Consider the following 25,810-nt stretch of genomic DNA (forward strand, 5'->3'; position numbering starts at 1 on the left):
AGTCTGATCCAATATATTCTGTCATCATGTGGACTGATTGATCATAAGATAGCTCCAACTGTCCTGTTTGAAGATAATACAGCATGCATTGCTCAACTTAAGGGCGGATATATCAAAGGCGATAGAACAAAGCATATTTCTCCCAAATTCTTCTTCACTCATGATCTTTAAAATCAAAGGACAATTGATGTCCAACAAATCCGCTCAAGTGATAATCTGGCAAATTTATTTACAAAGTCACTCCCAAAATTCTCTTTTGAAAGATTGGTACATCGGATTGGAATACGCCGATTTCGAGACATTAAATGATGTCGACAAGAGGGGGAGACTGTGCTCTTTTTTCCATGATCAAGTTTTTCTTGACAAGGTTTTTAATGAGGCAGTTCCCGTCATAAAGGATATTGTACTCTTTTTCCTTCACTAAAGTTTTTTTTCTATTGGGTTTTTCTTTAATAAGGTTTTAATGAGGTATAATCCTAAATGGTCATCTAAGGGGGAGTGTTGTGATAAAAATAAAGGATGTGGATGTCCATTTCCAAAAAAATCACATTAAATGAAGGTTGAAAAATAAACACTACGTGCATGTATAAATAGGACATGATCTTAGGCCATATAGACACGAACAATCAATAAAATTCTCTTCCTCTGTTATACTACTAACACACTTTTCTCTCTCTTTTATATTTTTTTATTTTATATTTGTTACCTCTTCCTTATTTATTTATTTAGTTATTTCATAACAGTAAATTTTTAAATTTTTTAAAAATTGCTATGGTCAAAGTGGATATAAAAAATTAAAATAATATATTATTAAATTTAAAAACTGACTAACTGAAATTTAAAGAACAGATAATATTTAAAAAAAAGACAAATTAGTCGTATTACTTAGGCCTAAAGTTTAGATAATCTAATCATTTAATTATTTTAAAAAAATTGAGAGGTAACTAACTAACTACTAAATTGGCACTCCAAAATTTAGACGAAAATAACCAACGTTAATTTCTCATGTATTCATTAACTAAACGTCAATTTTTTCATGATTTTTTTTAAATTAAAAATAAGGCTCGAACCATTTTTTAAGTAAGAATTAAAAAATTATGTCAATTGAGCTCTAACGCATTGCCTTTATAAACACTTTTACTTGTAACCTTAATAACTATTTATACTTTTTATCACCTTCATTTATATAAATTTCATAAACCTACCAAGTGAAATCAAAGTAATAAAATCAAATTAACAATTATCTTACGCTGCATTCATTTACATATATATTGTGGGATAAAAATAGAATAGAATACTCAATAAATTTTAGAGACTAATATAACTATATGAGTGACATTTGTAAAATTTGAAAAGTAAATAAAAATTAAAATTTTAAAAACTAAATTAAAATTTATGTACAAATTTAAAGACCAAATTACGTCTCTGTTATTATTGTTTAGTAATTTATAAATATATATATAGAAAACAGAAAATGTTTATCCACTAATGTTAGTATTTAATGCAATGATAACTTTATAAAAAAAATGAATATTATTATTTTTATTTTGATAATATTTTTTTAATAAACTTATGTAAATATACCATAAAAAGAATTATATGTAAAATGACATCATCAAAAATTAAATAATATTATTATTTTCTTTTAAAAATTTACATTAAATTAAACTAAGTTTTTTTGGGGTCATAGTGTCGTACTGTCATACACACTTCCACACTCAGGGAATGGATCCTCTCAATTTTTTTTAACAATTGAGAGAGTAAAGTGTAATCTCTCACCATTAATTTTGTAAGTGGGATCAATAATAAATATAAGAGAGAGAACAATGAAGAATTAGAAATCACACTTTACACCCTCAATTTTTTTTAACAATGGAGAGGATCCATTTCCCCACACTCACACACACTAAAGGCTCTATAAGAATTCAGCTACAGCTGGTATTCCAACCTGGGATGTGGCTATTATGACTTATGAAACTAACATATTGGCCATTTGTACAATGCCCCGCCACATCAAATGAAACTAATTTTGTGCTACTAGATGCCTAGATGGGCTTTCAAAAAGGATATACAAAAGAAAGGCCAATTAAATCCATGTAATTGGACTTCATATGAAATACTAAATTGGGCTGGGCTTTTCTCTGTTTTTTAACTAAACATACATGGGCCAAAGTAAACCGTAGATGTCGTTTTCTCTCTCTCTCTCTCTCTCTCTTCGAATTGCAGATTCTCTCTCATCCACCAATTCATGTATCTGTATTTAACTATTTATTGACTCTATCTATTTCAAATCTAAAATCAGAATATTCGAATTTCACCGCTTCGAAACCCTTCCGTTTATCGCTTTATCCCCAAATTCTGAAATCCAAATAATCTTCGCTGTTCTCAAGTAATCTCTCCTTCATCACAGCACCAAGCAATCTTCGTCGTCTTCATTTCTCTGGTACACTTCAATTCCTTCTTTCTCTCTCGTTTTCTGCATTCCTGCTTCGCTTTCTCTCTTGTTTTCGCTTCAAAAATCTGGTTGTTGAGTTGTTTGTAAGAGATCTTACTGCACTTTTCACGCATTTGTTTTTTTGTCATGAATTGTTTCGAATTTGCTTGACTTATGATTTTGCTTATCTCTGCTTTCAAAGTCACTAGGCAAAGACGAAAACTAGGGTTTGTAGCTGTAGTTCTCATCATTTGAAGATAATTCACTATGAAGTTCCTGGAGTGTCCTTCCTTGGATCGGTATTTGTAGTTTCAAACGAATTTGAGTTAAATTATGGAATTTTATTACATAATTTTGGTATATTGCAAGAGTCTCGTGAAACTTGTCCAGGCTTAACGATTTTTTGGTGATTTGAATTTGGGAGAACGTAATATCAGAGGATGTCTTGAAGCATATACTTGTAAGGACTAATTAGTGACTTTTAAGTTTCAACAGAATTGATTTTGGATTTGGATTTGCTCACTGCGTTTGGGTATGTCTAAAACGAGCACAACTATTATGTGCTTATTGGATAAGCCACATTTATATAGACTATTAGATTTGATTAGATAAAAATTAAAGACTAATATAAAAAAAGAGAATTGATAAATTTTAATAAATACAAAATATCTTAATATATAAATAAATATTTTAAATGACAATATTTTAATACATAATACTTTAAATGGTAATAGAATTTTTTATTCTTAAATAATTAAATATAAAATATATAAATACTAAAATATAAATATTTTTTATTTAATAAAATTAATTATTGTGCAAGAAATTTTTATAATACTAAAAAATCTTATTAAAATAAAATTTTAAACTGTAACATAAAAATATAAAATAATTAAAATTTTATTTTATATTACTTGATAAATAATTAGATTATTATATTCAAAATTTATTAATTAACTAATTTTGTTAAAGATATTATATAAAATAATTTTTCATCAAAATATTTCAAAAATATAATTTATTTAAAATATTATATATAATACATGAAAATATTAATTTTTTTTATTTTTTTCAATTTAAAAAAAAATAATATAGTTCTAAAAACATGCCTATCATATTACATATTTATTTATATTAGTAAGATCTAAACTAATCAAGCTTACGTAATTAAAAATATAAAACATATAAATACAAAAAAAAAAGTATTTTGAAAATATTATCATATTTGTAAGACCTAAACTAAACATATAGGTCTTAGTTATATTAGTATGACCTAAACTAATCAAACTTACGTAATTAAAAATATAAAACATATAAATACAAAAAAAAATAAAATAAAAGTATTTTGGAAATATTATGACATTTGTACACTAGTTTTTCATATATATATATATATGGTAAATTCTATTCTATTTTTTATATTTTAACATGTAAATTACCCTTTATAACAGCCAATGAGTAATAGCTCAAATGGCATAGACTCCCCATATTTACTTAAGAGGTTGCGGGTTCGAGTCTCCTATTTTTGATAAAAAAAAATGTATAATTTGATAAAATACTAAAAACTGAATATTTAGCCTCTGTAACTTCGTTCTGTGTTGATTTTAATTTATAATGGATCTGCGATTAGTTAAAGAGAGTGTATTTGGTCGTGCTGCTATTTTGTAGTTGTCTTTTGCTCTTTAGTTCACATAATTTCGTGTCACATATAAATTTTTTATTATCAGGATGCATTAGGGTTGTGATAACTATTGCATATATTAAAGTGATGCTTGAATTAGATATGAATTTAATCCATCCGTCTATTAGAATTTAAATTGGACTATATCAATTAGTTCAAAGACGTTCTTTGAAATGGCTATGGATCATTGGATCGTACACAAGATCCGTTGCATTAGATATTCAAAGAATACTTGCATCTTTATTCTCTGTCCTGCTTCGAGTTACAATGTGCTTTCAACGCGCTTTGAGTGATGAAGAAACAGTGGAAGGGAGGAAATATATTTCACTCAACACAGAAGGTGTTTTTCAATGGAAGGGTGGAACGAATTTAAGTAATAATGATTTGGTAAAAGAATATTTATTTATTTTTTAATATTTACAAAAATTATATAATTATCTATCTTAAATAAATATTTAATTATAAGATGGTCCTACTTTAGTTAAGATGTTAATTCTCATTGAGTTAAATTAACTCAAATTAAAATTAAACATCTAATTAAATGTGTCACGTCATAGAGGCTAATTTACATGTTGTTTTAGAAGAGATTTGGTAAAATTCACCTATATATATATAAATTTGGTCGAGTTAAGATTTAACCAAAACAATAAAAAAATACTTGAAAATAATAAAAAAAATGATCTTATTATAAATATATAATTTTAAATATATATATGAAACTTTAAATTTTAATTTTAATAAATAAAAAATATTTATTTTTTATATTTGTTACACTTGCTTCATTGCGTTGTGGTTTTAAATAAGCTTTCTTTTAAAACTTTGGCTCATTAGTAGTTAATATTTTTCGAGAATTCTAATTCATGTATTAGAAAATTCATGGGTAGTTGTAGTCACTTTGATTTTTGGTATTTTGTTAGAACATGGCATGTGATCAAACATTTTTTTTGTGACAACTTTACAAAGGTTAGATTAATTGATTTAAAATTATTGGTCATTGTCTAAATTTTAAAATTATTTATGAATTTTGTAAAGTTTTAATACGAAGATTAAAAAATAATAGATTGGTGAATAAAGTGTAAATATATCTCTCACTAGTCAATATCACCTCAAAAATCTCTACATCTCAATGTCAAAAGCTACGTAAATCTCTACATTTCAATGTCAAGCAACGTCAGCAAAGCCAGGTGGAGCATCCGGTAGATCATCCGCAGGATCATCAGCAGGACCATCAGCAAAGCATGTCAAGCTACGTCAACAAAGTCAGGTGGAGCATCCGGTAGATATCATCAGGGCCATCAGCAAAACCAGGTGGACCATCAGCACCATCAGCAAGACCATCAACAAAGCCATCCGAACCATCAGAGCTGTCATCACTCGCTGGGGGAGGACTGGAAGGGATGATGACAGCAGCCTCCTCTGGGACTGGGAGAGGGGGCATGAGGCTGATCGAGATACAACTGTAAATCTAAGACCCCCGAAAAAAAGAGCTCATAGTCATCAACTACAAAGTCTCCAAAGTCAAGGTGGCAAAACCTTAGTCGAGCCTGTAAATCCCGTAGGGGAATTCACCTGAGCAGAGAAATGACCATTCTAGCCTGCTCTACAGTTGTATAGGCGAAAACAACTAAAAAAGCCCGATACACCCCTCCTTGGTAGCGTAAATCACGAGTCAGAATCTCCAAATGTGTTCAATCAGCCATAATGTCTAAGTCTAACCAATCAGCCATAATGTCTAACAAAAGATAGATAAATACTAGTGCAGAAGAATTAATGCATAATACTATTTGTTGATCTATGAAAAACTAATATTAGTAGATTTTAACACTAATATCAAAACAAATAACTTTAATCACAATACTAGCGTTGAAATAGATTAAGTAAATTAATAAATTTTTAGTAAAATTTATATTTATATTAATATTAATATTAATAATGGTATATAATTAATATATAATCGATTTGAAAAATAGATATTTATTTATACTATATAATTAATATTTGTCACAAACAATATTAAGAAACACAATAGTTAAGTAGCAAGTATAGATTGTTTTTGCTCCCACTCAGGCATTGTGCTTCTTAATATTCTTTGCGACAAATATTAATTATATAGTATAAATAAATATCTATTTTTTAAAGGTTTAATTACTCTGTTGGTCCCTATAGTTTCGCGAAATTTTTAATTAGGTTCTTATACTTTTTTTCCTTTTAATTGAGTCCTTGCACCAAAATTTTTTTTAATTGGGTCCCTACACTTTTTTTTTCTTTTATTTAGGTCCCTATACCAATTCTTTTTTTTAGTTGGGTTCCTATAAAATTAAGCCAATTACTACTGAGAAGGACTTAATTGAAAAAAAAAAATTAGTGCAAGGACTCAATTAAAAAGAAAAAAAGTATAGGGACCTAATTAAAAATTTCACGAAACTATAAGGACTAATAGAATAATTAAACATTTTTCAAATCAATTATATTTTAATTATATACCATTATTAATATAAATATAAATTTTACTAAAAATTTATTAATTTACTTAATTTATTTCAATGCTAGTATTGTGATTAAGGTTATTTGTTTTGATATTAGTATTAAAATCTACTAATATTAGTTTTTCATAGATCAACAAAGAGTATTGTGCATGAATTCTTTTGCACTAATACTTATCTATCTTTTGTTAGACATTATGGCTGATTGGACACATTTAGAGATTCTGACTCGTGATTTACGCTACGAAGGAGGGGTATATCGAGCTCTTTTCGTTGTTTTCGCCGATACTACTGTAGAGCAGGTTAGAATGATCATTTCTCTGCTCAGGGGAATTTCCTACGGGATTTGCAGGCTCGACTAAGGTTTTGCCACCTTTGACTTTGGGGACTTTGTAGCTGATGACTATGAGCTCTTTCTTGCGGGGTCTTAGATTTACAGTTGTATCTCGATCTGCCTCATGCCCCCTCTCCCAGTCCCAGAGGAGGCTGCTGTCATCATCCCTTCCAGTCCTCCCCAGCGAGTGATGACAGCTCTGATGGTTCGGATGGCTTTGTTGATGGTCTTGCTGATGGTGCTGATGGTCCACCTGACTTTGCTGATGGTCCTGATGATGATCTACCGGATGCTCCACCTGACTTTGTTGACGTAGCTTGACATGCTTTGCTGATGGTCCTGCTAATGATCTACGGGATGCTCCACCTGGCTTTGCTGACGTAGCTTGACATTGAGATGTAGAGATTTACGTAGCTTTTGACATTGAAATGTAGAGATTTTTGAGATGATATTGACTAGTGAGAGATATATCTACACTTTGTTCACCAATCTATTATTTTTTTAATCTTCGTATTAAAACTTTACAAAATTCATAAATAATTTTAAAATTTAGGCAATGACCAATAATTTTAAATCAATTAATCTAACCTTTATAAAGTTGTCACAAAAAAAATGTTTGATCACATGCCATGTTCTAACAAAATACCAAAAATTAAAGTGACTACAACTACCCATGAATTTCCTAATACATGAATTAGAATTCCCGAAAAATATTAACTACTAATGAGTCAAAGTTTTAAAAGAAAGCTTATTTAAAACGGCAGCGCAATGAAGCAAGTGTAACAAATATAAAAAATAAATATTTTTTATTTTTTAAAATTATATATTTATAATAAGATCATTTTTTATTTTTATTATTTTTAAGTATTTTTTTATTATTTTAGTTAATTTTTTTATTCTCTAACTCGACCAAATTTATATATATATAGGTGAATTTTACTAAATCTCCTCTAAAACAACATGTAAATTAGCCTTTATGACGTGACACATTTAATTAGATGTTTAATTTTAATTTGAGTTAATTTAACTCAATGAGAATTAACATCTTAACTAAAGTAGGACCATCTTATAATTAAATATTTTTTAAGATAGATAATTATATAATTTTTGAAAATATTAAAAAATAAATATATATTCTTTTACCAAATCATTATTACTTAAATTCGTTCCATCCTTCCATTGAAAAACACCGTCTGTGTTGAGTGAAATATATTTTCTCCCTTCCACTGTTTCTTCATCACTTAAAGTGCGTTGAAAGCACACTGTAACTCGAAGCAGGACGGAGAGTAAAGATGCAAGTATCTTTTGAATATCTAATGCAACGGATCTTGTGTACGATCTAATGATCCATAGCCATTCCAAAGAACGTCTTTGAACTAATTGATATAGTCCAATTTAAATTCTAATAGACGAATGGATTAAATGCATATCTAATTCAAGCATCACTTTAATAAATGCAATAATGATCACAACCCTAAATCATAGATTAATGCATCCTGATAATAAAAAAATTATATGTGAAATGAAATTATGTGAACTAAAGAGTAAAAGACAACTACAAAATAGCAGCACGACCAAATACACTCTCTTTAACTAATCACAGATCCATTACAAATTGAAATCAACACACACAGAAGAGCAATCAAAGAGAGAAAAAACGAAGTTACAGAGAGTAAATATTTAATTTTTAGTATTTTATCAAATTATACATTTATTATTTTAAATAATTTTTTAATTACAAAATAATTTAATCATAGTTAACATAATAACCAATTAAAAAGTGATATGTCATAAAGGGTAATTATATATATATATAACTAGTGTACAAATGTCATAATATTTTAAAAATATTTTTATTTTATTTTTTTTGTATTTATATGTTTTATATTTTTAAATACGTAAGCTTGATTAGTTTAGGTCATACTAATATAAGTAAGACCTATATGTTTAGTTTAGGTCTTACAAATGTCATAATATTTTCAAAATACTTTTATTTTTTTTGTATTTATATGTTTTATATTTTTAATTACGTAAGCTTGATTAGTTTAGATCTTACTAATATAAGTAAATATGTAATATGATAGGCATGTTTTTAGAACTATATTATTTTTTTTAAAAAAATTAAAAAAAATAAAAAGTTAATATTTTCATGTATTATATATATAATATTTTAAATAAATTATATTTTTAAAATATTTTGATGAAAATTTATTTTATATAATAATATCTTTAACAAAATTAGTTAATTAATAAATTTTGAATATAATAATCTAATTATTTGTCAAGTAATATAAAATAAAATTTTAATTATTTTATATTTTTATGTTACAGTTTAAAATTTTATTTTAATAAGATTTTTTAATATTATAAAAATTTCTTGCACAATAATTAATCTTATTGAATAAAGAATTTTCATATTTTTGTATTTATATATTTTATATTTAATTATTTAAGAATAAAAGATTCTGTTACCATTTAAAGTATTGTGTATTAAAGTATTGTCATTTAAAATATTTATTTATGTATTAGGATATTCTGTATTTATTAGAGTTCATCAATGCTCTTCTTTCATATTAACTGTTCATACCTTGGCCCAATAATAAAGGCCCAGGATCCAAGCAAAGAAGCCCAACCCAAAGGGTTGGTCCTCACCAAGTACCAGCCTTCATCCCAAGAAGTCGGTACTGAACACGACCTGCTCCAAAGAAGTCGGATACGAGGGTTAGCTGGCAGATAACACTCATTCGAATGAGTAACTGCCCCTAGAAACTCTCTAACCACTTCATAGAGCCATATCTTAACCTCCCTAAGATATGGGAACGGTTATCCACCTAAAAAGGTGGCACTACTTCAACGGTGGTTATTCGTTCACCACTATAAATACACTGACACCCCTCAAGTATCTCTAAGTTCCAATACTCTCTAACCTGCTCACACTCTTGCTAACTTAGGCATCAGAGTGTCTTTGCAGGTACCACCCCCCATTCTTTCACACGTACAAGTCGGACAGAGGAACACCGAGTAACAGATCCACTCGAAAGTCACCTCCTTCATACGTTTGGGCCAACCAACACCATCCAGCCCATTAATCTCCGGTTACCCACCGTAACATTGGCGCCGTTGCCGGGGACCCGAGAGATCAACCAGTGATGGCGGATAGATCCCCTGAAGAGGGTCATGTGGAGACAGATTCTGAACAAGAGAATCTGAACACTGGAAACAATGAGGCAGACCAGAACCTTCACCAGGAAGCCAATGATCGACACAGGGAAGGCACCTCCGGAATCAAAAACCCGAAGGTAAATTCTTCGGAGGGGCACGAATCAGAGAAAGAAGGACCATCCCATGCAATTGAGCTCATGTGATTAGTCCACAGTCGCCTCGAACAGCTAGAACAGGAATGGGAGCGACAAAAGGAAACCGAAAAGAACCTAAAAGAGGAGATGGAGCGACGAAAAGAGTTAGAAAGAAAACTCTTAAAGTTAGAATCCTCCCTCAAAGGTTAGAACTCCCACGACGGTAGAGAAGATTTGCCCTTAGGGGGGGAAGATCCTTTTAGTGAGGACATAATGAGGGCGAAAGTTCCGGGAAACTTTAGAAGCCCTGATATGGACCTCTACGACGGAACCACTGATCCAAAGAATCATTTGAGCAACTTTAAAAGTCGGATGTATCTGGCTGACGCTTCTGATGCTACGCGATGCAAAGCTTTTCCGACAACCTTGTCAAAAGCAGCGATGAAGTGGTTCGACAGCCTCCCCCCGAGGTCGGTCACCAGTTTTGAAGACCTCTCAAGGAAATTCTTGATGAGGTTCTCTATCCAGAAAGACAAAGTAAAACATGCACCAAGCCTCCTGGGAATAAAATAGGAGGCCGGAGAATCCTTAAGAGCCTATATGGAAAGGTTCAACAAAGCATGTTTGGAGATTCAAGACTTACCCACAGAAGCAGTTATAATGGGGCTAGTCAATGGGCTTAGAGAAGGTCCCTTCTCACAGTCCATATCCAAAAGACACCCCACCTCCTTAAGTGATGTACAACAGAGAGCTGAAAAGTACATCAACATAGAGGAAAATGCTAAGCTGAGAAACCTGAGTTGGCGACCTGGGCACCCTCCCTCAACAAAAGAGAGGGAGAGGGAACCCAAGAAGAAGGAAGAACTCGGTCTCGATAGACCAAGAAAATATCACTCTTATACTCCCCTAAAAGTTTCTATAGTGGATGTATACAGAGAGATTTGCAATACTGAAAGGCTGCCACCTCCCAGACCCATTAAAAATAAAAAAGGGGGGAGTCGCAGCGACTACTGTGAGTACCATAAAATATATGGTCACTCAACAAACGACTGTTACGACCTTAAAAATGTGATAGAAAAGCTGGCCAGAGAAGGTCGGCTTGACAGATTCCTCATAGAAAGGTCGGACAGTCATGGGAAGAGAAAGCGAGATGATATGGATAGAAGAGACTCACCACCACAGACTCTGGAGAGACATATACATATGATCTCAGGGGGGTTCGCGGGAGGGGGACTCACCAAATCCTCTCGCAAAAGACACCTCAAGAGAGTCTACCAGGTCGGAGGAGAGTCATCCGACCTCCCCACCATTTCATTCACAAAGGAAGCTGGGCAAGGAATAATCCCTGGACACGATGATCCAGTGGTAATAACTATGATCCTAGCAAATGCTCATCTCCACAGAACCCTAGTAGACCAGGGAAGCTCAGCGGACATCCTCTTTAAGCCCGCTTTCGACAAACTAGGGTTGGATGAGAAAGAGTTAAGAGCCTACCCCGACACCTTGTACGGATTAGGCGACACGCCAATAAAGCCACTAGGATTTTTGCCCCTCCACACCACCTTTGGAAAGGGGGAAAATCAAAGACTCTGAGTATAGACTTCATAGTCATCGACGTGGGGTCAGCCTATAATGCTTTAATTGGCAGAGCTACCCTTAATCGACTCGGAGCGGTGGTATCGATGCCCCACCTCTGCATGAAATTCCCGACCTCAGCGGGGATAGCAACGGTGAGGGGAGATCAGAAGTTGGCAAGGAATTGCTACAATGAAAGCCTAAACCTGAGAGGAAAGAACAAAGAAATCCACACAATAGAGTTCGGTGGAGCAAGGATTAAAGAAGAGCTGCGACCACATCCCGGGGGAAAAACCGAGGAGATTCAGGTCGGCGAAGAGGAAGGAAAAACCACTCACATAGGAGCCAACCTAGGGGAAACCCTAAGACAAGGGTTGACTAAGCTCCTAAGAGATAATTCCGATCTCTTTGCCTGGAAGGCCTCCGACATGCCTGGGATAGATCCCGAGCTCATGTCCCACAAACTCTCGGTCTACTCGGGATCCCGACCTGTGCAACAAAGAAGACGCAAGCTCGGCCCAGAGCGAGCCCTAGTAGTGGAAGAGCAAGTACAGGCGCTCCTGGAAGCTGGCTTCAAATACCCAACATGGCTAGCCAATGTAGTGCTAGTCAAAAAACAAAATGGCAAATGGAGGATGTGCGTCGACTATACCGACTTAAATAAGGCATGTCCCAAGGACCCTTATCCACTACCAAGCATTGACGCCCTAAGTAGACTCTAGCTCGGGGTATCAACACTTGTCGTTCATGAACGCCTACTCGGGGTATAACCAAATCCCGATGTACGAGCCAGACCAAGAGAAGACATCATTCATCACACCCAGAGCCAACTTTTGCTACGTGGTCATGCCATTCGGATTAAAAAATGCAGGAGCTACCTACCAGAGGTTGATGAATAAGGTGTTTACCTCTCACCTAGGGAGCTTAATGGAAGTATACGTCGACGATATGCTGGTAAAGACCAAGAAAGAAGTCGACCTCTTGCCTGACCTTTCACAAGTCTTTGACACCATAAGGTCGCACGGGATGAGACTAAATCCTGCAAAGTGCGCCTTCGCGGTGGAGGCAGGAAAATTTCTGGATTTATGCTAACGCAAAGAGGGATCGAAGCCAATCCCGATAAGTGTAGAGCTATCCTGGAAATGAGAAGTCCGACTTGTTTAAGAGAAGTCCAACAACTTAACGGCCGACTTGCAGCTCTCTCCAGGTTTTTGGCAGGATCAGCACTAAGATCCCTCCCACTGTTCTCCCTATTGAGAAAGGGACGCCAGTTTGAATGGACTCCCGAATGCGAGGAGACGTTCCAAGAGTTCAAAAAGTTTTTGAGCCAACCTCCTATTTTGACCCGACCTGTAGCCGGTAAGGACCTCGTCCTATACCTATCCGTGGCAGACAAGGCTGTCTCAGCAGCCTTGATAAGAGAAGACGAGGACGGTCAACATCCAATCTATTTCATCAGTAAAGTTCTACAGGGCCCTGAGCTAAGGTACCACAAACTAGAGAAATTTGCCTACTCCTTAGTGGTAGCCTCACGAAGGCTACGGCCTTATTTTCAAGCTCACACAATAAGAGTCCGTACGAACCAGCCTATGAAGCAAATCCTCCAAAAAACGGATATTGCAGGGAGAATGGTTCAATGGGCAATAGAGCTCTCCGAGTTCGACTTGAGATATGAAACTCGGACTGCGATTAAAGCCCAGTGCCTCACCGACTTCATTGCAGAATACGCAGGAGATCAAGAGGAAAAACCAACTACATGGGAACTCTATGTAGATGGATCCTCCAAAAAAACAGGAAGCGGTGCAGGCATAATATTGGTAGATGAAAGGGGAACCCAGATAGAGGTTTCCCTCAAGTTTGAATTCCCAGCTTCAAATAATCAGGCAGAGTATGAAGCCTTGATCGCAGGACTGAAGCTGGCAGAAGAAGTCGGTGCTACAAAGGTGAGGATATACAGCGACTCCCAAGTGGTGACTTCCCAAATAAGTGGAGAATATCAGGCAAAAGACCCAAACATGAAGAGGTACTTGGAAAAAACTTTGGAGCACCTTGGGCGCTTTGCAGAAACCGAGGTGAAACACATAACTCGGGATCTAAACAGCAGAGCAGATGCCCTATCCAAGTTAGCAAGTACCAAGCCAGGAGGAAATAACAGAAGCCTGATTCAAGAGACTCTCCAGGAACCCTCAGTGGTAAAAATAGAAGACAAACAAGAAGTCTTCGAAGTGGTCGGATTAAACCTCGGATGGATGAACCCCTTAGTCGAATACCTGAAATTCGACATCCTCCCCAAGGAGGAAAAGGAGGCCAAGAAAATCCGAAGGGAAGCACAACACTACACCTTGGAAAGAAATATCCTCTACAGAAGAGGGATATCAACGCCATTATTAAAATGTGTACCGACCTCCAGAACCACCGAGGTATTAGAGGAAGTACATAGTGGAATCTGCGGAAACCACCTCGGAGCAAGGTCATTAGCCAGGAAAGTAATCCGAGCTGGATTCTATTGGCCAACCTTGCAGAAAGATGCCACAGAGTTTGTGAAAAAGTGCCAACCATGTCAAATGTACGCAAATTTCCACGTGGCTCCTCCAGAGGAGCTCATTAGCATCACTTCTCCGTGGCCCTTTGCAAAATGGGGAATGGATTTGTTAGGTCATTTTCCTCAGGCGCCAGGACAAGTCAGGTACCTAATAGTGGGAATAGATTATTTCACAAAGTGGATAGAAGCAGAACCACTGGCCACTATCACTGCACAAAGAAGTCGGAGGTTCCTCTACAAAAATATCATCACAAGGTATGGGATACCTTATTCCATTACCACAGACAATGGAACCCAGTTCACCGACTCCACCTTTAGAAGCCTAGTAGCCAGTATGAACATCAAACACCAGTTCACCTCGGTGGAACACCCACAAGCCAATGGGCAAGCCGAAGCAGCCAACAAAGTCATACTGGCAGGGCTGAAGAAAAGATTACAAGATGCGAAAGGAGCTTGGGCTGAAGAGCTCCCACAAGTACTATGGGCTTACAGAACAACCCCCCAATCCGCCACTAGAGAAACACCCTTCCGACTAGTTTATGGCGTAGAAGCCATGATCCCAATAGAGGTCAATGAGCAAAGCCCAAGAGTGATTTTCCACGACGAGATCGGGAATATACAGGGGCACAAAGAGGAGCTCGACTTGCTCCCCGAAGTCCGAGAAGAAGCCCAGATAAGAGAAGCAGCGTTGAAGCAAAGGATGACCGCAAGATACAACAAAAAAGTCATTCGAAGGAGCTTCACCCCAGATGACTTGGTCCTAATCAGAAACGACATTGGAGTCAACAAATCTGGGGAAGGAAAGCTCGCTGCTAATTGGAAAGGACCATACAAGATCAACGAGGTCTTAAGAAAAGGCTATTATAGGGTAACCGACTTCGACGGCAACGAGTTACCAAGATCATGGCATGCTTGTAATATGAAAAGGTACTACAGCTAAAAGCGAACCCTACTCCCTGATGTACTCTTTTCCCAACTTCATGATTTTTCCCAAAATCAAAGGGTTTTTTCTGAGAAGGGTTTTTAACGAGGCATCACAGTAGGGGCTAAGGGAAAATAGATTATCAAAAGCCCTTAGTAGCAATAAGGTACCTCCTCAATTAATAAAGATCTCTTTCATTTTAATATCTCTTTTAAATTCCCTTTTTTATTCTCTTCCTACGAAACGCGCCGATTTAAGCTCGACAAAACGTGAAAATCCCTTGAACCGACCTAGATGGTCATCAGGATAAAACGACGAGGTACAAGTCGGCGTAAAGAGGCTATGGAAGTCGATCATGATAAACTCGGGAGCAGTCCGACTCATAAGTCGAAATGCGAAACCGAGTAAAACTAAAATGAATCGCAAAAGTAGCCTAAGTCACGAAAAGCTCAATGAAACAAAATTGAGTACTAGGAATAACAAAAAGAGATAGGAAAAAACTAAGAAAAGATTATAAGGCTGCCCCGAAGATAAAAAAGATTCAGAAAAGCAGACAAGCCCAAAGAAAAGGTTTTTTCCAGAAAAGATCAAAAATCAAAAGAACTACGAATAGAAAAGCATGCGCGCACAAGGTAACTCAAAACCCTTATCCAAAAAAAGGGTATTTATTTAATCGTTAAAATTAAACCTTATCAAAAAAGAGTATGATAAAACTATTTTGTTTACGGCCTTAAAAGGCCAAAAATTATTCAAACATCAACAAATAAATATAAAGAGTTTAAAAAAAAGGGGGGGGGGGCCACAGGCCGGACCCCCAATAGCCAACAAATTACTTCTTTTCAAGAGGAGTAGAAGGATCACCACCACCAGGACCAGGAGTTGGAGAGAAAGTCGGAGGAACGGTAGAAGAGCTCGGAGCGTCCTTAGAGCGAGGAGGGGACTCTATGATCCTCTGCCCCCGAGTCTTCAAATCGGACTCGGACTCCACCACGGGGACAGGAGGATCCACGATGGCACCATCAATAATAATCTTATCAGGATCTAAAGGAGAAAGGTCCAAGTCAGGAGCAATGACTCCGACCTGCTCCTTAAAAACCCTCCAAGCCTCATCAGCACCATCCGCAATAGAGTCCTCCAACTCGGTATAGGCCTTCCGGGCATTCAGCAAGTCATTCTTTACAGACACAAGATCATCAAATAAACTGTTGTAGCTGGCTTGCGCTGCCTTCCTCAAATCCACCTCCATGTTGCATTGGGCTTGCAACTTCTTCTCCTTCTCCCGGAGGCTATCCCTCTCCTCCTTCAGCTTGGCGACTTTTCCCTCCAACTCCCTCTCGTGCTCCTGATATACGCGAAGCCTGCCTTCCAGCTCCTCGACCCTCGAGGTCATCCCTAAAGAGCTGAGAGGAGTCTTCTCAAATATATCTAAGAGTTTGCCACAAACTCCCGCCGTCTTGAGACTCTCCTCAACCACAGCAGTGAGGTAGTGCCGAACAGAAACATCATCCATGCTCATACGAGCATGGGGATAAATGTTCTTTCGGACGAACGCAAGAGCGTCCGCCTCACCAGAAGCGCCAGACTCTAAGGTCTTACGCTTCTTCTTCTCTGGTTCAGGAGTAGGTCAGACGGAGGGGGTGGCAGAGAGGAAGCAGAAGAGGAAATCACAATAGGTTGGGAGGGAGTCCCGACGTTCCGAGGAGGAGGAGGAGGAGAGACAACCGCCCTAGCACCACCAGACCTGGCACGAGACCTCGCCTTGGCCTCCTGAACTCTTTGGTAAGACTCCTGGGCATTTGTTTTTGCCATCTCTAAAAAAAGCAACAATTGATAGATTAGACAAGTCGGAAGAATTAATCAGACAAGTCGGAAAACCAAATGAAAGCTACCTAGTTGCGCCTGGATAAAACTCGGAGACCCCTGGAGAAACTTTTTTGTATCCAAGTATGGAGACCTCCCCCAAACTTCTCAGAGGAACCCCACAATGGCTGCCTCCACATCATCCAGGTCGTCAAGACCATATTTTTCACAAGGGGAGGCCTCCAACCAGTATAAAGGAAAGCGGGGGGAAGAATTATCATCCAGGAAAAAGGGGTGGTGACCCTCTACAGCTTGCACTTTGAAAAAATAGTTTTTGAAATCGTGGAAGGATTCGTCAAAAAGGGTGAAAATTCTCCTACCTTGTATGGCTCGAAACAATACCCACTGTTGTTTATTGTTTAGCCCACTAAAGGGTTTTGTCATATGAAAAAGATGGAAAAAAATCTTTTAAGAAGTCGGGAACTCTAAGGCCTGGCTGATGAATTGATAAATTTTCAAAAAACTCCAAGAGTTGGGGTGAAGCTGGGTAGGAGCGACTCGGCAATGACGTAAAACAGACATCTCAAAGTCTGAAAAAGGAAGAAAAACACCCAAACGGGTGATCATACACTCATACATAAAGAAAAAATGGGAGGCCGCCTCATTAGCCCTCCCAAAGCAAACCCGGTCTTCTGGACCCGGGGCCACTAACTCATACTTCGGCTCATCCTCCTCAGAAGAACAAATTCTGTGGCGAGTACGAAGATGGGTGATAAACTCAGAATCGACTAAGGGTTCCTCCCCTAAGACTGTGACATCAACCCAGTGAGAGAGAGCATCTACAGAAGCCATTTCTTTTTCTAAAAAAGGGGTGACAAAACCTACAAGGGGAAAAGAAAAATCACCAACATGGTCTCTAAAGGGAGGGGGATGTGAAACTAAAGTCTGCAAATCAAATTTATCTACAAAAGCATATTAAAGAACTAACCTTTATCTGGAAATGAGGGTTGGAAGCAAAAGCCTTCGAAAGCATAAGAATGCAGTACGAACGAATGCAAGGGAAATTTGAAAGATCGCAGAAACGAAACAATGAAAGAGAGGGAAAGTATTTATAAGAACGTTAGGGGCATAATGGTAAAATAGGGGCAGTCATTAATGAAGATGCACCGTTACCAAGGCTATTGAATCCCTACGCACACCCCTAACGAACACGACGCTTGATTAGACGTAACTGTCAGAACCAAAAGGTCACGTCGGTTTCAAACCATCACGTCAGTCCTCTTACAAATCGGCTACGACCCCGAGTAGAATACTCGAACCCAAATCTTAAAAAGAAATTGGGCTCGAGTAGGGGCACTGTTCATACCCTGGCCCAATAATAAAGGCCCAGGATCCAAGCAAAGAAGCCCAACCCAAAGGGTTGGCCCTCACCCAGTACCAGCCTTCATCCCAAGAAGTCGGTACTGAACACGACCTGCTCCAAAGAAGTCGGATACGAGGGTTAGCTGGCAGATAACACTTATTCGAATGAGTAACTGCCCCTAGAAACTCTCTAACCACTTCATAGAGCCATATCTTAACCTCCCTAAGATATGGGAACGGTTATCCACCTAAAAAGGTGGCACTACTTCAGCGGTGGTTATTGGTTTACCACTATAAATACACTGACACCCCTCAGGTATCTCTAAGTTCCAATACTCTCTAACCTGCTCACACTCTTGCTAACTTAGGCATCGGAGTATTTTTACAGGTACCACCCCCCATTCTTTCACACGTACAAGTCGGACAGAGGAACACCGAGTAACAGATCCACTCGAAAGTCACCTCCTTCATACGTTTGGGCCAACCAACGCCATCCAGCCCATTAATCTCCGGTTACCCACCGTAACATTAACCTTTGATTTTCATCTAATCAAATCGAATGGTCTATATAAATGTGGCGTATCCAATAAGCATATAATGAGTGTACTCGTTTTAGACATACCCTTAAAAATTTATGTCGATTGAGCTCTACCGCATTGCCTTTATGAACACTTTTACTTGTACACCTTAATAACTATTTATACTTTCTATCACCTTCATTTATATAAATTTCATAAACCTACCAAGTGAAATCAAAGTAATAAAATCAAATTAACAATTATCTTACGCTGCATTCATTTGCATATATATTGTGGGATAAAAATAGAATAGAACACTCAATAAATTTTAGGGACTAATATGACTATACGAGTGACGTTTGTAAAATTTGAAAACTAAATAAAAATTAAAATTTTAAAGATTAAATTAAAATTTATGTGCAAATTTAGAGACCAAATTAAGTATTATCTCTGTTATTATTGTTTAGTAATTTATAAATATATATAGAAAACAGAAAATATTTATCCACTAATGTTAGTATTTAATGAAATGATAACTTTATAAAAAAATGAATATTATTATTTTTATTTTGATAATTTTTTTTAATAAATTTATGTAAATATACAATAAAAAGAATTATATGAAAAATGACATCATCAAAAATTAAATAATATTATTATTTTCTTTTAAAAATTTACATTAAATTAAACTAATTTTTTTTGGGGTCATAGTGTCATGCACACTTCCACACTCACACACACTAAAGGCTCTATAACAATTCAGATACAGCTGGTATTCCAACCTGCGACGTGGCTATTATGACTTATGAGGCTAACACATTGGCCATTGGTACAATGCCTCTGCCACATCAAATGAAACTAATTTTGTGCTACTAGATGGGCTTTCAAAAAGGATATACAAAAGAAAGGCCAATTAAATCCATGTAATTGGACTTCATGTGAAATACTAAATTGGGCTGGGCTTTTCTCTGTTTTTTAACTAAACATACATGGGCCAAAGTAAACCGTAGATGTCGTTTTCTCTCTCTCTCTCTCTCTCTCTTCGAATTGCAGATTCTCTCTCATCCACCAATTCATGTATCTGTATTTAACTATTTATTGACTCTATCTATTTCAAATCTAAAATCAGAATATTCGAATTTCACCGCTTCGAAACCCTTCCGTTTATCGCTTTATCCCCAAATTCTGAAATCCAAATAATCTTCGCTGTTCTCAAGTAATCTCTCCTTCATCACAGCACCAAGCAATCTTCGTCGTCTTCATTTCTCTGGTACACTTCAATTCCTTCTTTCTCTCTCGTTTTCTGCATTCCTGCTTCGCTTTCTCTCTTGTTTTCGCTTCAAAAATCTGGTTGTTGAGTTGTTTGTAAGAGATCTTACTGCACTTTTCACGCATTTGTTTTTTTGTCATGAATTGTTTCGAATTTGCTTGTGATTTATGATTTTGCTTATCTCTGCTTTCAAAGTCACTAGGCAAAGACGGAAACTAGGGTTTGTAGCTGTAGTTCTCATCATTTGAAGATAATTCACTATGAAGTTCCTGGAGTGTCCTTCCTTGGATCGGTATTTGTAGTTTCAAACGAATTTGAGTTGAATTATGGGATTTTATTACATAATTTTGGTATATTGTAAGAGTCTCGTGAAACTTGTCCAGGCTTAACGATTTCTTTGGTGATTTGAATTTGGGAGAACGTACTATCAGAGGATGCCTTGAAGCTTATACTTGTAAGGAATAATTAGTGACTTTTAAGTTTCAACAGAATTGATTTTGGATTTGGATTTGCTCACTGGGTTTGGGTTAGTAATAGTAATTAATGACCTATTTTCTTTTAATAATTCTGTAGGCAAACATGCTGGAACAGATAAAAAACTCTCTATCAGTTTGGAGAATGAGGTAAATGACTCTGATAAAGTTGGGTTGTGGTAATAGGATCTTTTTTTACAATTTGTTCATAGAATAGTTTTTTAAAACTGATTCAATTTCAGATGCTTGAACTTATTGAGAAATCATGTAGCCCTGATTCTCCCCCGCCGGATGACATGTTATTAACCAGATCCAGGTGGCCTTTACTGTGTGGAGAGGTTTCATAAATTGTAAATACCAATTAAGTGCTTCCTTTTTACATGTTCTAATTATGTTTTTTTTCCAGTCGAAGGACATTGATTTACCTTATTCTTACCCTGTATCACATGTATCCGGACTATGACTTCAGGTATCTCAGTATCTTGTGACGTATAAAAATATGATAAAGGGGTTATGGGTAATGCTACTGTCAGCTTAGTTGGCGACATGGCAACCCACTATATAATCCTTTTGTCATTTTTTTCTTTTTGGGAGTGTTGTCAAAAGGCTTGACAGACAGTTCATAAAACTGTTGCTCTTGGAGCTGAGAGTTCAAGTCTCTCCATTTCCCAAGTCTTTTTTCCGGTCTTTTCTTTGGTTGTTTTTACCTTGTTAAACTTCTAAACTGAGTGTCTCTGTTGTTGCATTCTTTAATTTTTCTTATAATACCATACACCTGTAATGGTTTTTAGTGCAGTCAAAGCTCACCAGTTTTTCACAGAGGAATCATGGGACAGTTTTAAGCTTATCTTTGACACCTACATGTTTGAAGCCTCAAAGGTACTGTGATTGATACTGTCTATTTCTTGTTTTAAGTGTTACTTTTTACTTTTGTATTACTTGCAGCCTTGGTGTTTCGTGTCCCCACATCTTTAATGTCTGGGATTGTGATGTTTGGGCAGGTTGTAAAATATATGGTATCTACAAATTCAAGATTTCATTTTTTATATGACATTGTAGACCCCAGGGCGTGTTTGATGGTCTTGTCTAGATGCACCTAATGATCTTAATTGTGCAACGTTAAATTTCAAAATATATTCTTTCCTAATTATGTTTATTTATATATCACAATTAACACACTATTAATTCCTAGATTTTAAACATGAACTAATCAACAAAACAGTTTGATCATTAGATAACAACAGTAGTAATCATATCAATAATTTAACACATTGGTATATAGTAATATTTTTTATTGTTCTATATATCATTTCTTCATCGATTTTGAAAATGAAAAAAAACTGAGGTTTAAATTGGAAAGTCATAAATATTGTCAAGTCCCACTGCTTTTGTTTGGCATCTTAGGATCTCAGGGGTTAGAAAAGGCTAAACATATTAATGCACACAATAAACATCTTAGCTGTTGTTGTTGTTGTTAGCAATAGTGATTACTTTTGGTATAGTGGTTTCCTTTCCTTGGTTTTGATTAACTTGTCAAAACTGCAGGAATGGGATGAAACTGTTGGGGATGTTTCTCTACTGGACACCTTGTACATGGCTCTTGATGAGGTGAATTACTCTTGTTTTCGAACGTGAATGTTGGTGATCCCAAAAGGCATTTTTTGATACCTTGTCTTGCAGGTTGTGAAGTTAGGGGATTGTGAAATTTATGGTTATGTTCCTGACTCCGAAGCTGATCCGTTAGTGGAAAAAGGAGCAATGTAAATTATCATCACAAGCGATAAATTAAAACTGTAACCTCATTCATTTTACCTGTTATATATTATTCTGATCATTTTCTTATCTATTTTCTGTAGATGGTCCTTTAATTTCCTCTTTTACAATAGAAAGCTAAAACGGATCGTGACTTTCCGTTTCAGTTGTTTTAGGTGGGATTTCATATTCTCTCTCAATTGTCTGGAACTACTTTTTGCTTTTTGTGTTTGCATCTTATTCAGCCTTACGACAATGCTGTTTCTGGCAGTAACTTGGTTGCTGACGGATTTCTTATGGATGGAGTACTCAACGAGGATGATGATGAAATATTTGCTGACATGGATATATGAGTCAACACTGCATGTGTTATGCTAGTTTATCAAGACCCCCTTGTCGTCCCATGTGTTTATCTGATCAGTTTCCAGTTCTCGTGTTTAGTTCTGTAAAATAAAGCAAATCTATGTGAAGCTTGAGTGGTAGATCTAGCATTTGTATCATCTTATGTGCATATTGTAGAGTTAGTATATATGTGTGTCGTCCTCTTATATGCACATAGATTCCGAATCTGTATCGAGTTGTTTGTAGATAACTAATCGTAGTTAGCACATCTCTGGTGTGTAAATAACAGACACTTCCTTGGTTGGAAGTGGAGCAACGATCGTTCATCGTTGGATATTTGTTTATCTTCTTCTGAAAAGGATGCTTTCTTTGTTCGCCTTGGATATTTGTTTATATTCTGATAACTTGTATCCCATTCAAGCATTTTTCATGCACAAGTAAAAGCAGGACAACATTTAGGCTACGTTTGTTTATGAAAACAGGATAGAACAAGACACTGAGAATATGGCAAGACATTGATGGATAGATATATAAAATTTTGTGTTCTTGTATTCTATTTGGTAATAAACTAGAACAAATTATGAAAATTCAATTTATTTTCATTTAAAATATTTGAAATGAAAAGTATAATAATAAAAAAAATATTATTTTAAAAAATTAACAAAAAAAAAAAAAGTTGTGTTTTTGTTAGTATTTTTGTGTTCTTTTTGTTAGGATGGATATAAAATACACTAATTTAGTGTCTCTGGATATATTGTCTGTTTATGTTTTTTTTGTCAAACATGATTTTGTGTTTCTGTATCTTTATTTTAGTGTCCTGTTTCTATAAACAAGCGCAGTCTTATTGCACATTTTGGCAGTGGTGCAACTGTGTTTTGTTAGGGTGGTGGTGATGTAAAATTATTTTGTTTAATAGAAACCTCTTATATACATTCGGCTTATCGGTTATGTTATTTCGTTGAGAAAAGTATATAGGCGATAGTAAACGTGTCCTTTAATATTTTTTTGGTGTCTTCGTTTCCTTTAACTAAAATTATTTTGTTTCCTTAGACTTTTCCTATGATTTTTTTCATGTTTAGTGCACCTTAGGTGTAGCACGACATTTACGTTGTTTACATCTCCCGATGTCTACTTAGCGGAAAATAACATGCATGCTTTGCTTTATCCCTTTTTCCCTTTTGTCGTCTCTTTTCACTATTTATGTCCTTAGCGTAGCACTACCATTTACGCATTAAATGAAAAAGATACAATTAAAGACCTTCGACAATTAGCATGGTTGATTGTGTCTTGTGTGTATAAGGTGATTTCCAAGGTATTAGTCAGGAGGATGAGATCAGTTATGCCAAGCCTAGTTGGAGAGATGCAGAGTGCATTTGTCAAAGATCGAAAAATACATGATGGGGCTCTTATTGCATGTAAAATCATACATTGGCTAAAAATAAGAAAAAATGAAGCGGCAATAATCAAACGGGACTTTCAAAAGACTTAAGACAGGGTCAAGTGGAGTTAGGGGTGGAAATAGGTTAGGCGGCCTGTCAGGGGCTTGCAGCCTGACCTGTGTTTGACCTGGCTCTTATAAAAGGCTTATTATATTAATAAGTCAGGACCAAACTTACTAATTAGTCTTATTGGCCTGTTAGGCCTGCCTGGACCTGTTAATACATAATTACATATATAAATAATTTTTTTATTATAACTAAATTATGAAATATTTTAAATTTATTATATTTAATTATAAATAGTTTTGTATATTTTAAATACTTTAAAGTTTAAAAATTCTTATAAATATTAAATATGACATATTGCATATAAATATGATTATTAAAAAATAGTTTTTTTTAAATAATATTTTTATTTTTGTGAAAAAAAATTATTAGGCCTTTTAACATGTTTCAGGCTAGGCCAAGCTGAATAACAGGCCAAACTTAGTACTTTAAAAAAAGTTTATAGCAGGCTGCAGGGCAGGCTCATGCCAATTGACCACATGATAGGCCAGGTCTATTAAGAGCAAAGCCTGCCCTGCCTAGTCTTTCCACCCTTAAGTGGAGTTTTGTGGACATTGTCTGCAGAAAATGAGTTTTGGGCGAAGGTGGAGAGAGTGGGTTATGGAGTGCGTAGATACAACTTCTATGTCGGTCTTGATAAATGGTTCACCAACTAAGCCGTTCAAGATGGAAAGAGATCTGAGACAAGGTGATCCCTTATCTCCATTCTTGTTTGTACTTGTTGTTGATGTACTACATAGAATGATTGGGGAGGCAGTTAGAAATGGTCGGATATCTCCTTTATTTGTTGGGAAAGATAACATATAATTGACACACCTCCAGTTTGCCGATGACACTGTCTTGTTCTGTCCGCCAGAGGAAGAGACTATTAAGAACTACAAAAGGCTCCTTCGATGTTTCGAGTTGATGTCGGGGCATAGCATCAACTTTGATAAATCCAGCTTGATTCCAATCAATTGTGAACATCAATGGGTTCGAAGCATGTGCAATTTGTTGGGGGTGCAAGGAAGCTGTTTTGCCGGTCAGATACCTTGAAATTCCTTTAGGATCTAACCCAATGTTGATCAAAACTTGGAAGTCTGTTATTGACAAAGTGGAGGAAAAACTCAGCTTATGAAAATCAAAGGTTCTAAACAAAGCGGGAAAGTTGGTACTCATCAAAGCAGTATTAAATAACTTACCTGTTTATTATTTAAGCTTATACAAGATGCCAAAAGCTGTGGCGAAAAAACTAATTTCGTTACAGAGAAGATTTTTGTGGAGTAAGGAGGATGGAAGGAAGGGTATGGCTCTGGTTAGTTGGGAAGTGGTCCAAGCTCCGAAGAAACTAGGGGGATTAGGAGTCGGAGATGCGATAATTGTAACACCGCGCTCTTGTTTAAGTGGTGGTGGAGGTTCTCTAAGGAGGAGTGTCCACAATGGAAGAAGGTGGTATGCTCTTGTAATAATCTCTCCCCTAATGAGCTGTTGTCCACCCAGGTTTTACCTACTAGGGGGTCTTTGGAATGACATTTGCCAACT

The 25,810-nt window shown here is 35.9% G+C and overlaps 1 protein-coding gene across 1 annotated transcript; it reads left to right on the top strand.

Annotated features, from left to right (window-relative positions):
* Window positions 1-2,300: 2,300 nt before the first annotated feature.
* LOC112775839 (uncharacterized) lies at window positions 2,301-23,167 on the top strand. Its single transcript, XM_025819735.3, has 12 exons — window positions 2,301-2,443; window positions 20,077-20,217; window positions 20,413-20,509; window positions 20,601-20,671; window positions 20,791-20,840; window positions 20,933-21,006; window positions 21,097-21,159; window positions 21,482-21,569; window positions 22,236-22,298; window positions 22,371-22,450; window positions 22,547-22,618; window positions 22,714-23,167. The coding sequence occupies exons 3-12, from the start codon at window positions 20,478-20,480 to the stop codon at window positions 22,793-22,795; spliced, it is 675 nt and encodes a 224-aa protein (XP_025675520.1). The 5' UTR covers window positions 2,301-2,443; window positions 20,077-20,217; window positions 20,413-20,477; the 3' UTR covers window positions 22,796-23,167.
* Window positions 23,168-25,810: the final 2,643 nt, after the last annotated feature.

This window comes from Arachis hypogaea, chromosome 19, assembly GCF_003086295.3.
Source record: "Arachis hypogaea cultivar Tifrunner chromosome 19, arahy.Tifrunner.gnm2.J5K5, whole genome shotgun sequence".
NCBI lineage: Eukaryota > Viridiplantae > Streptophyta > Magnoliopsida > Fabales > Fabaceae > Arachis > Arachis hypogaea.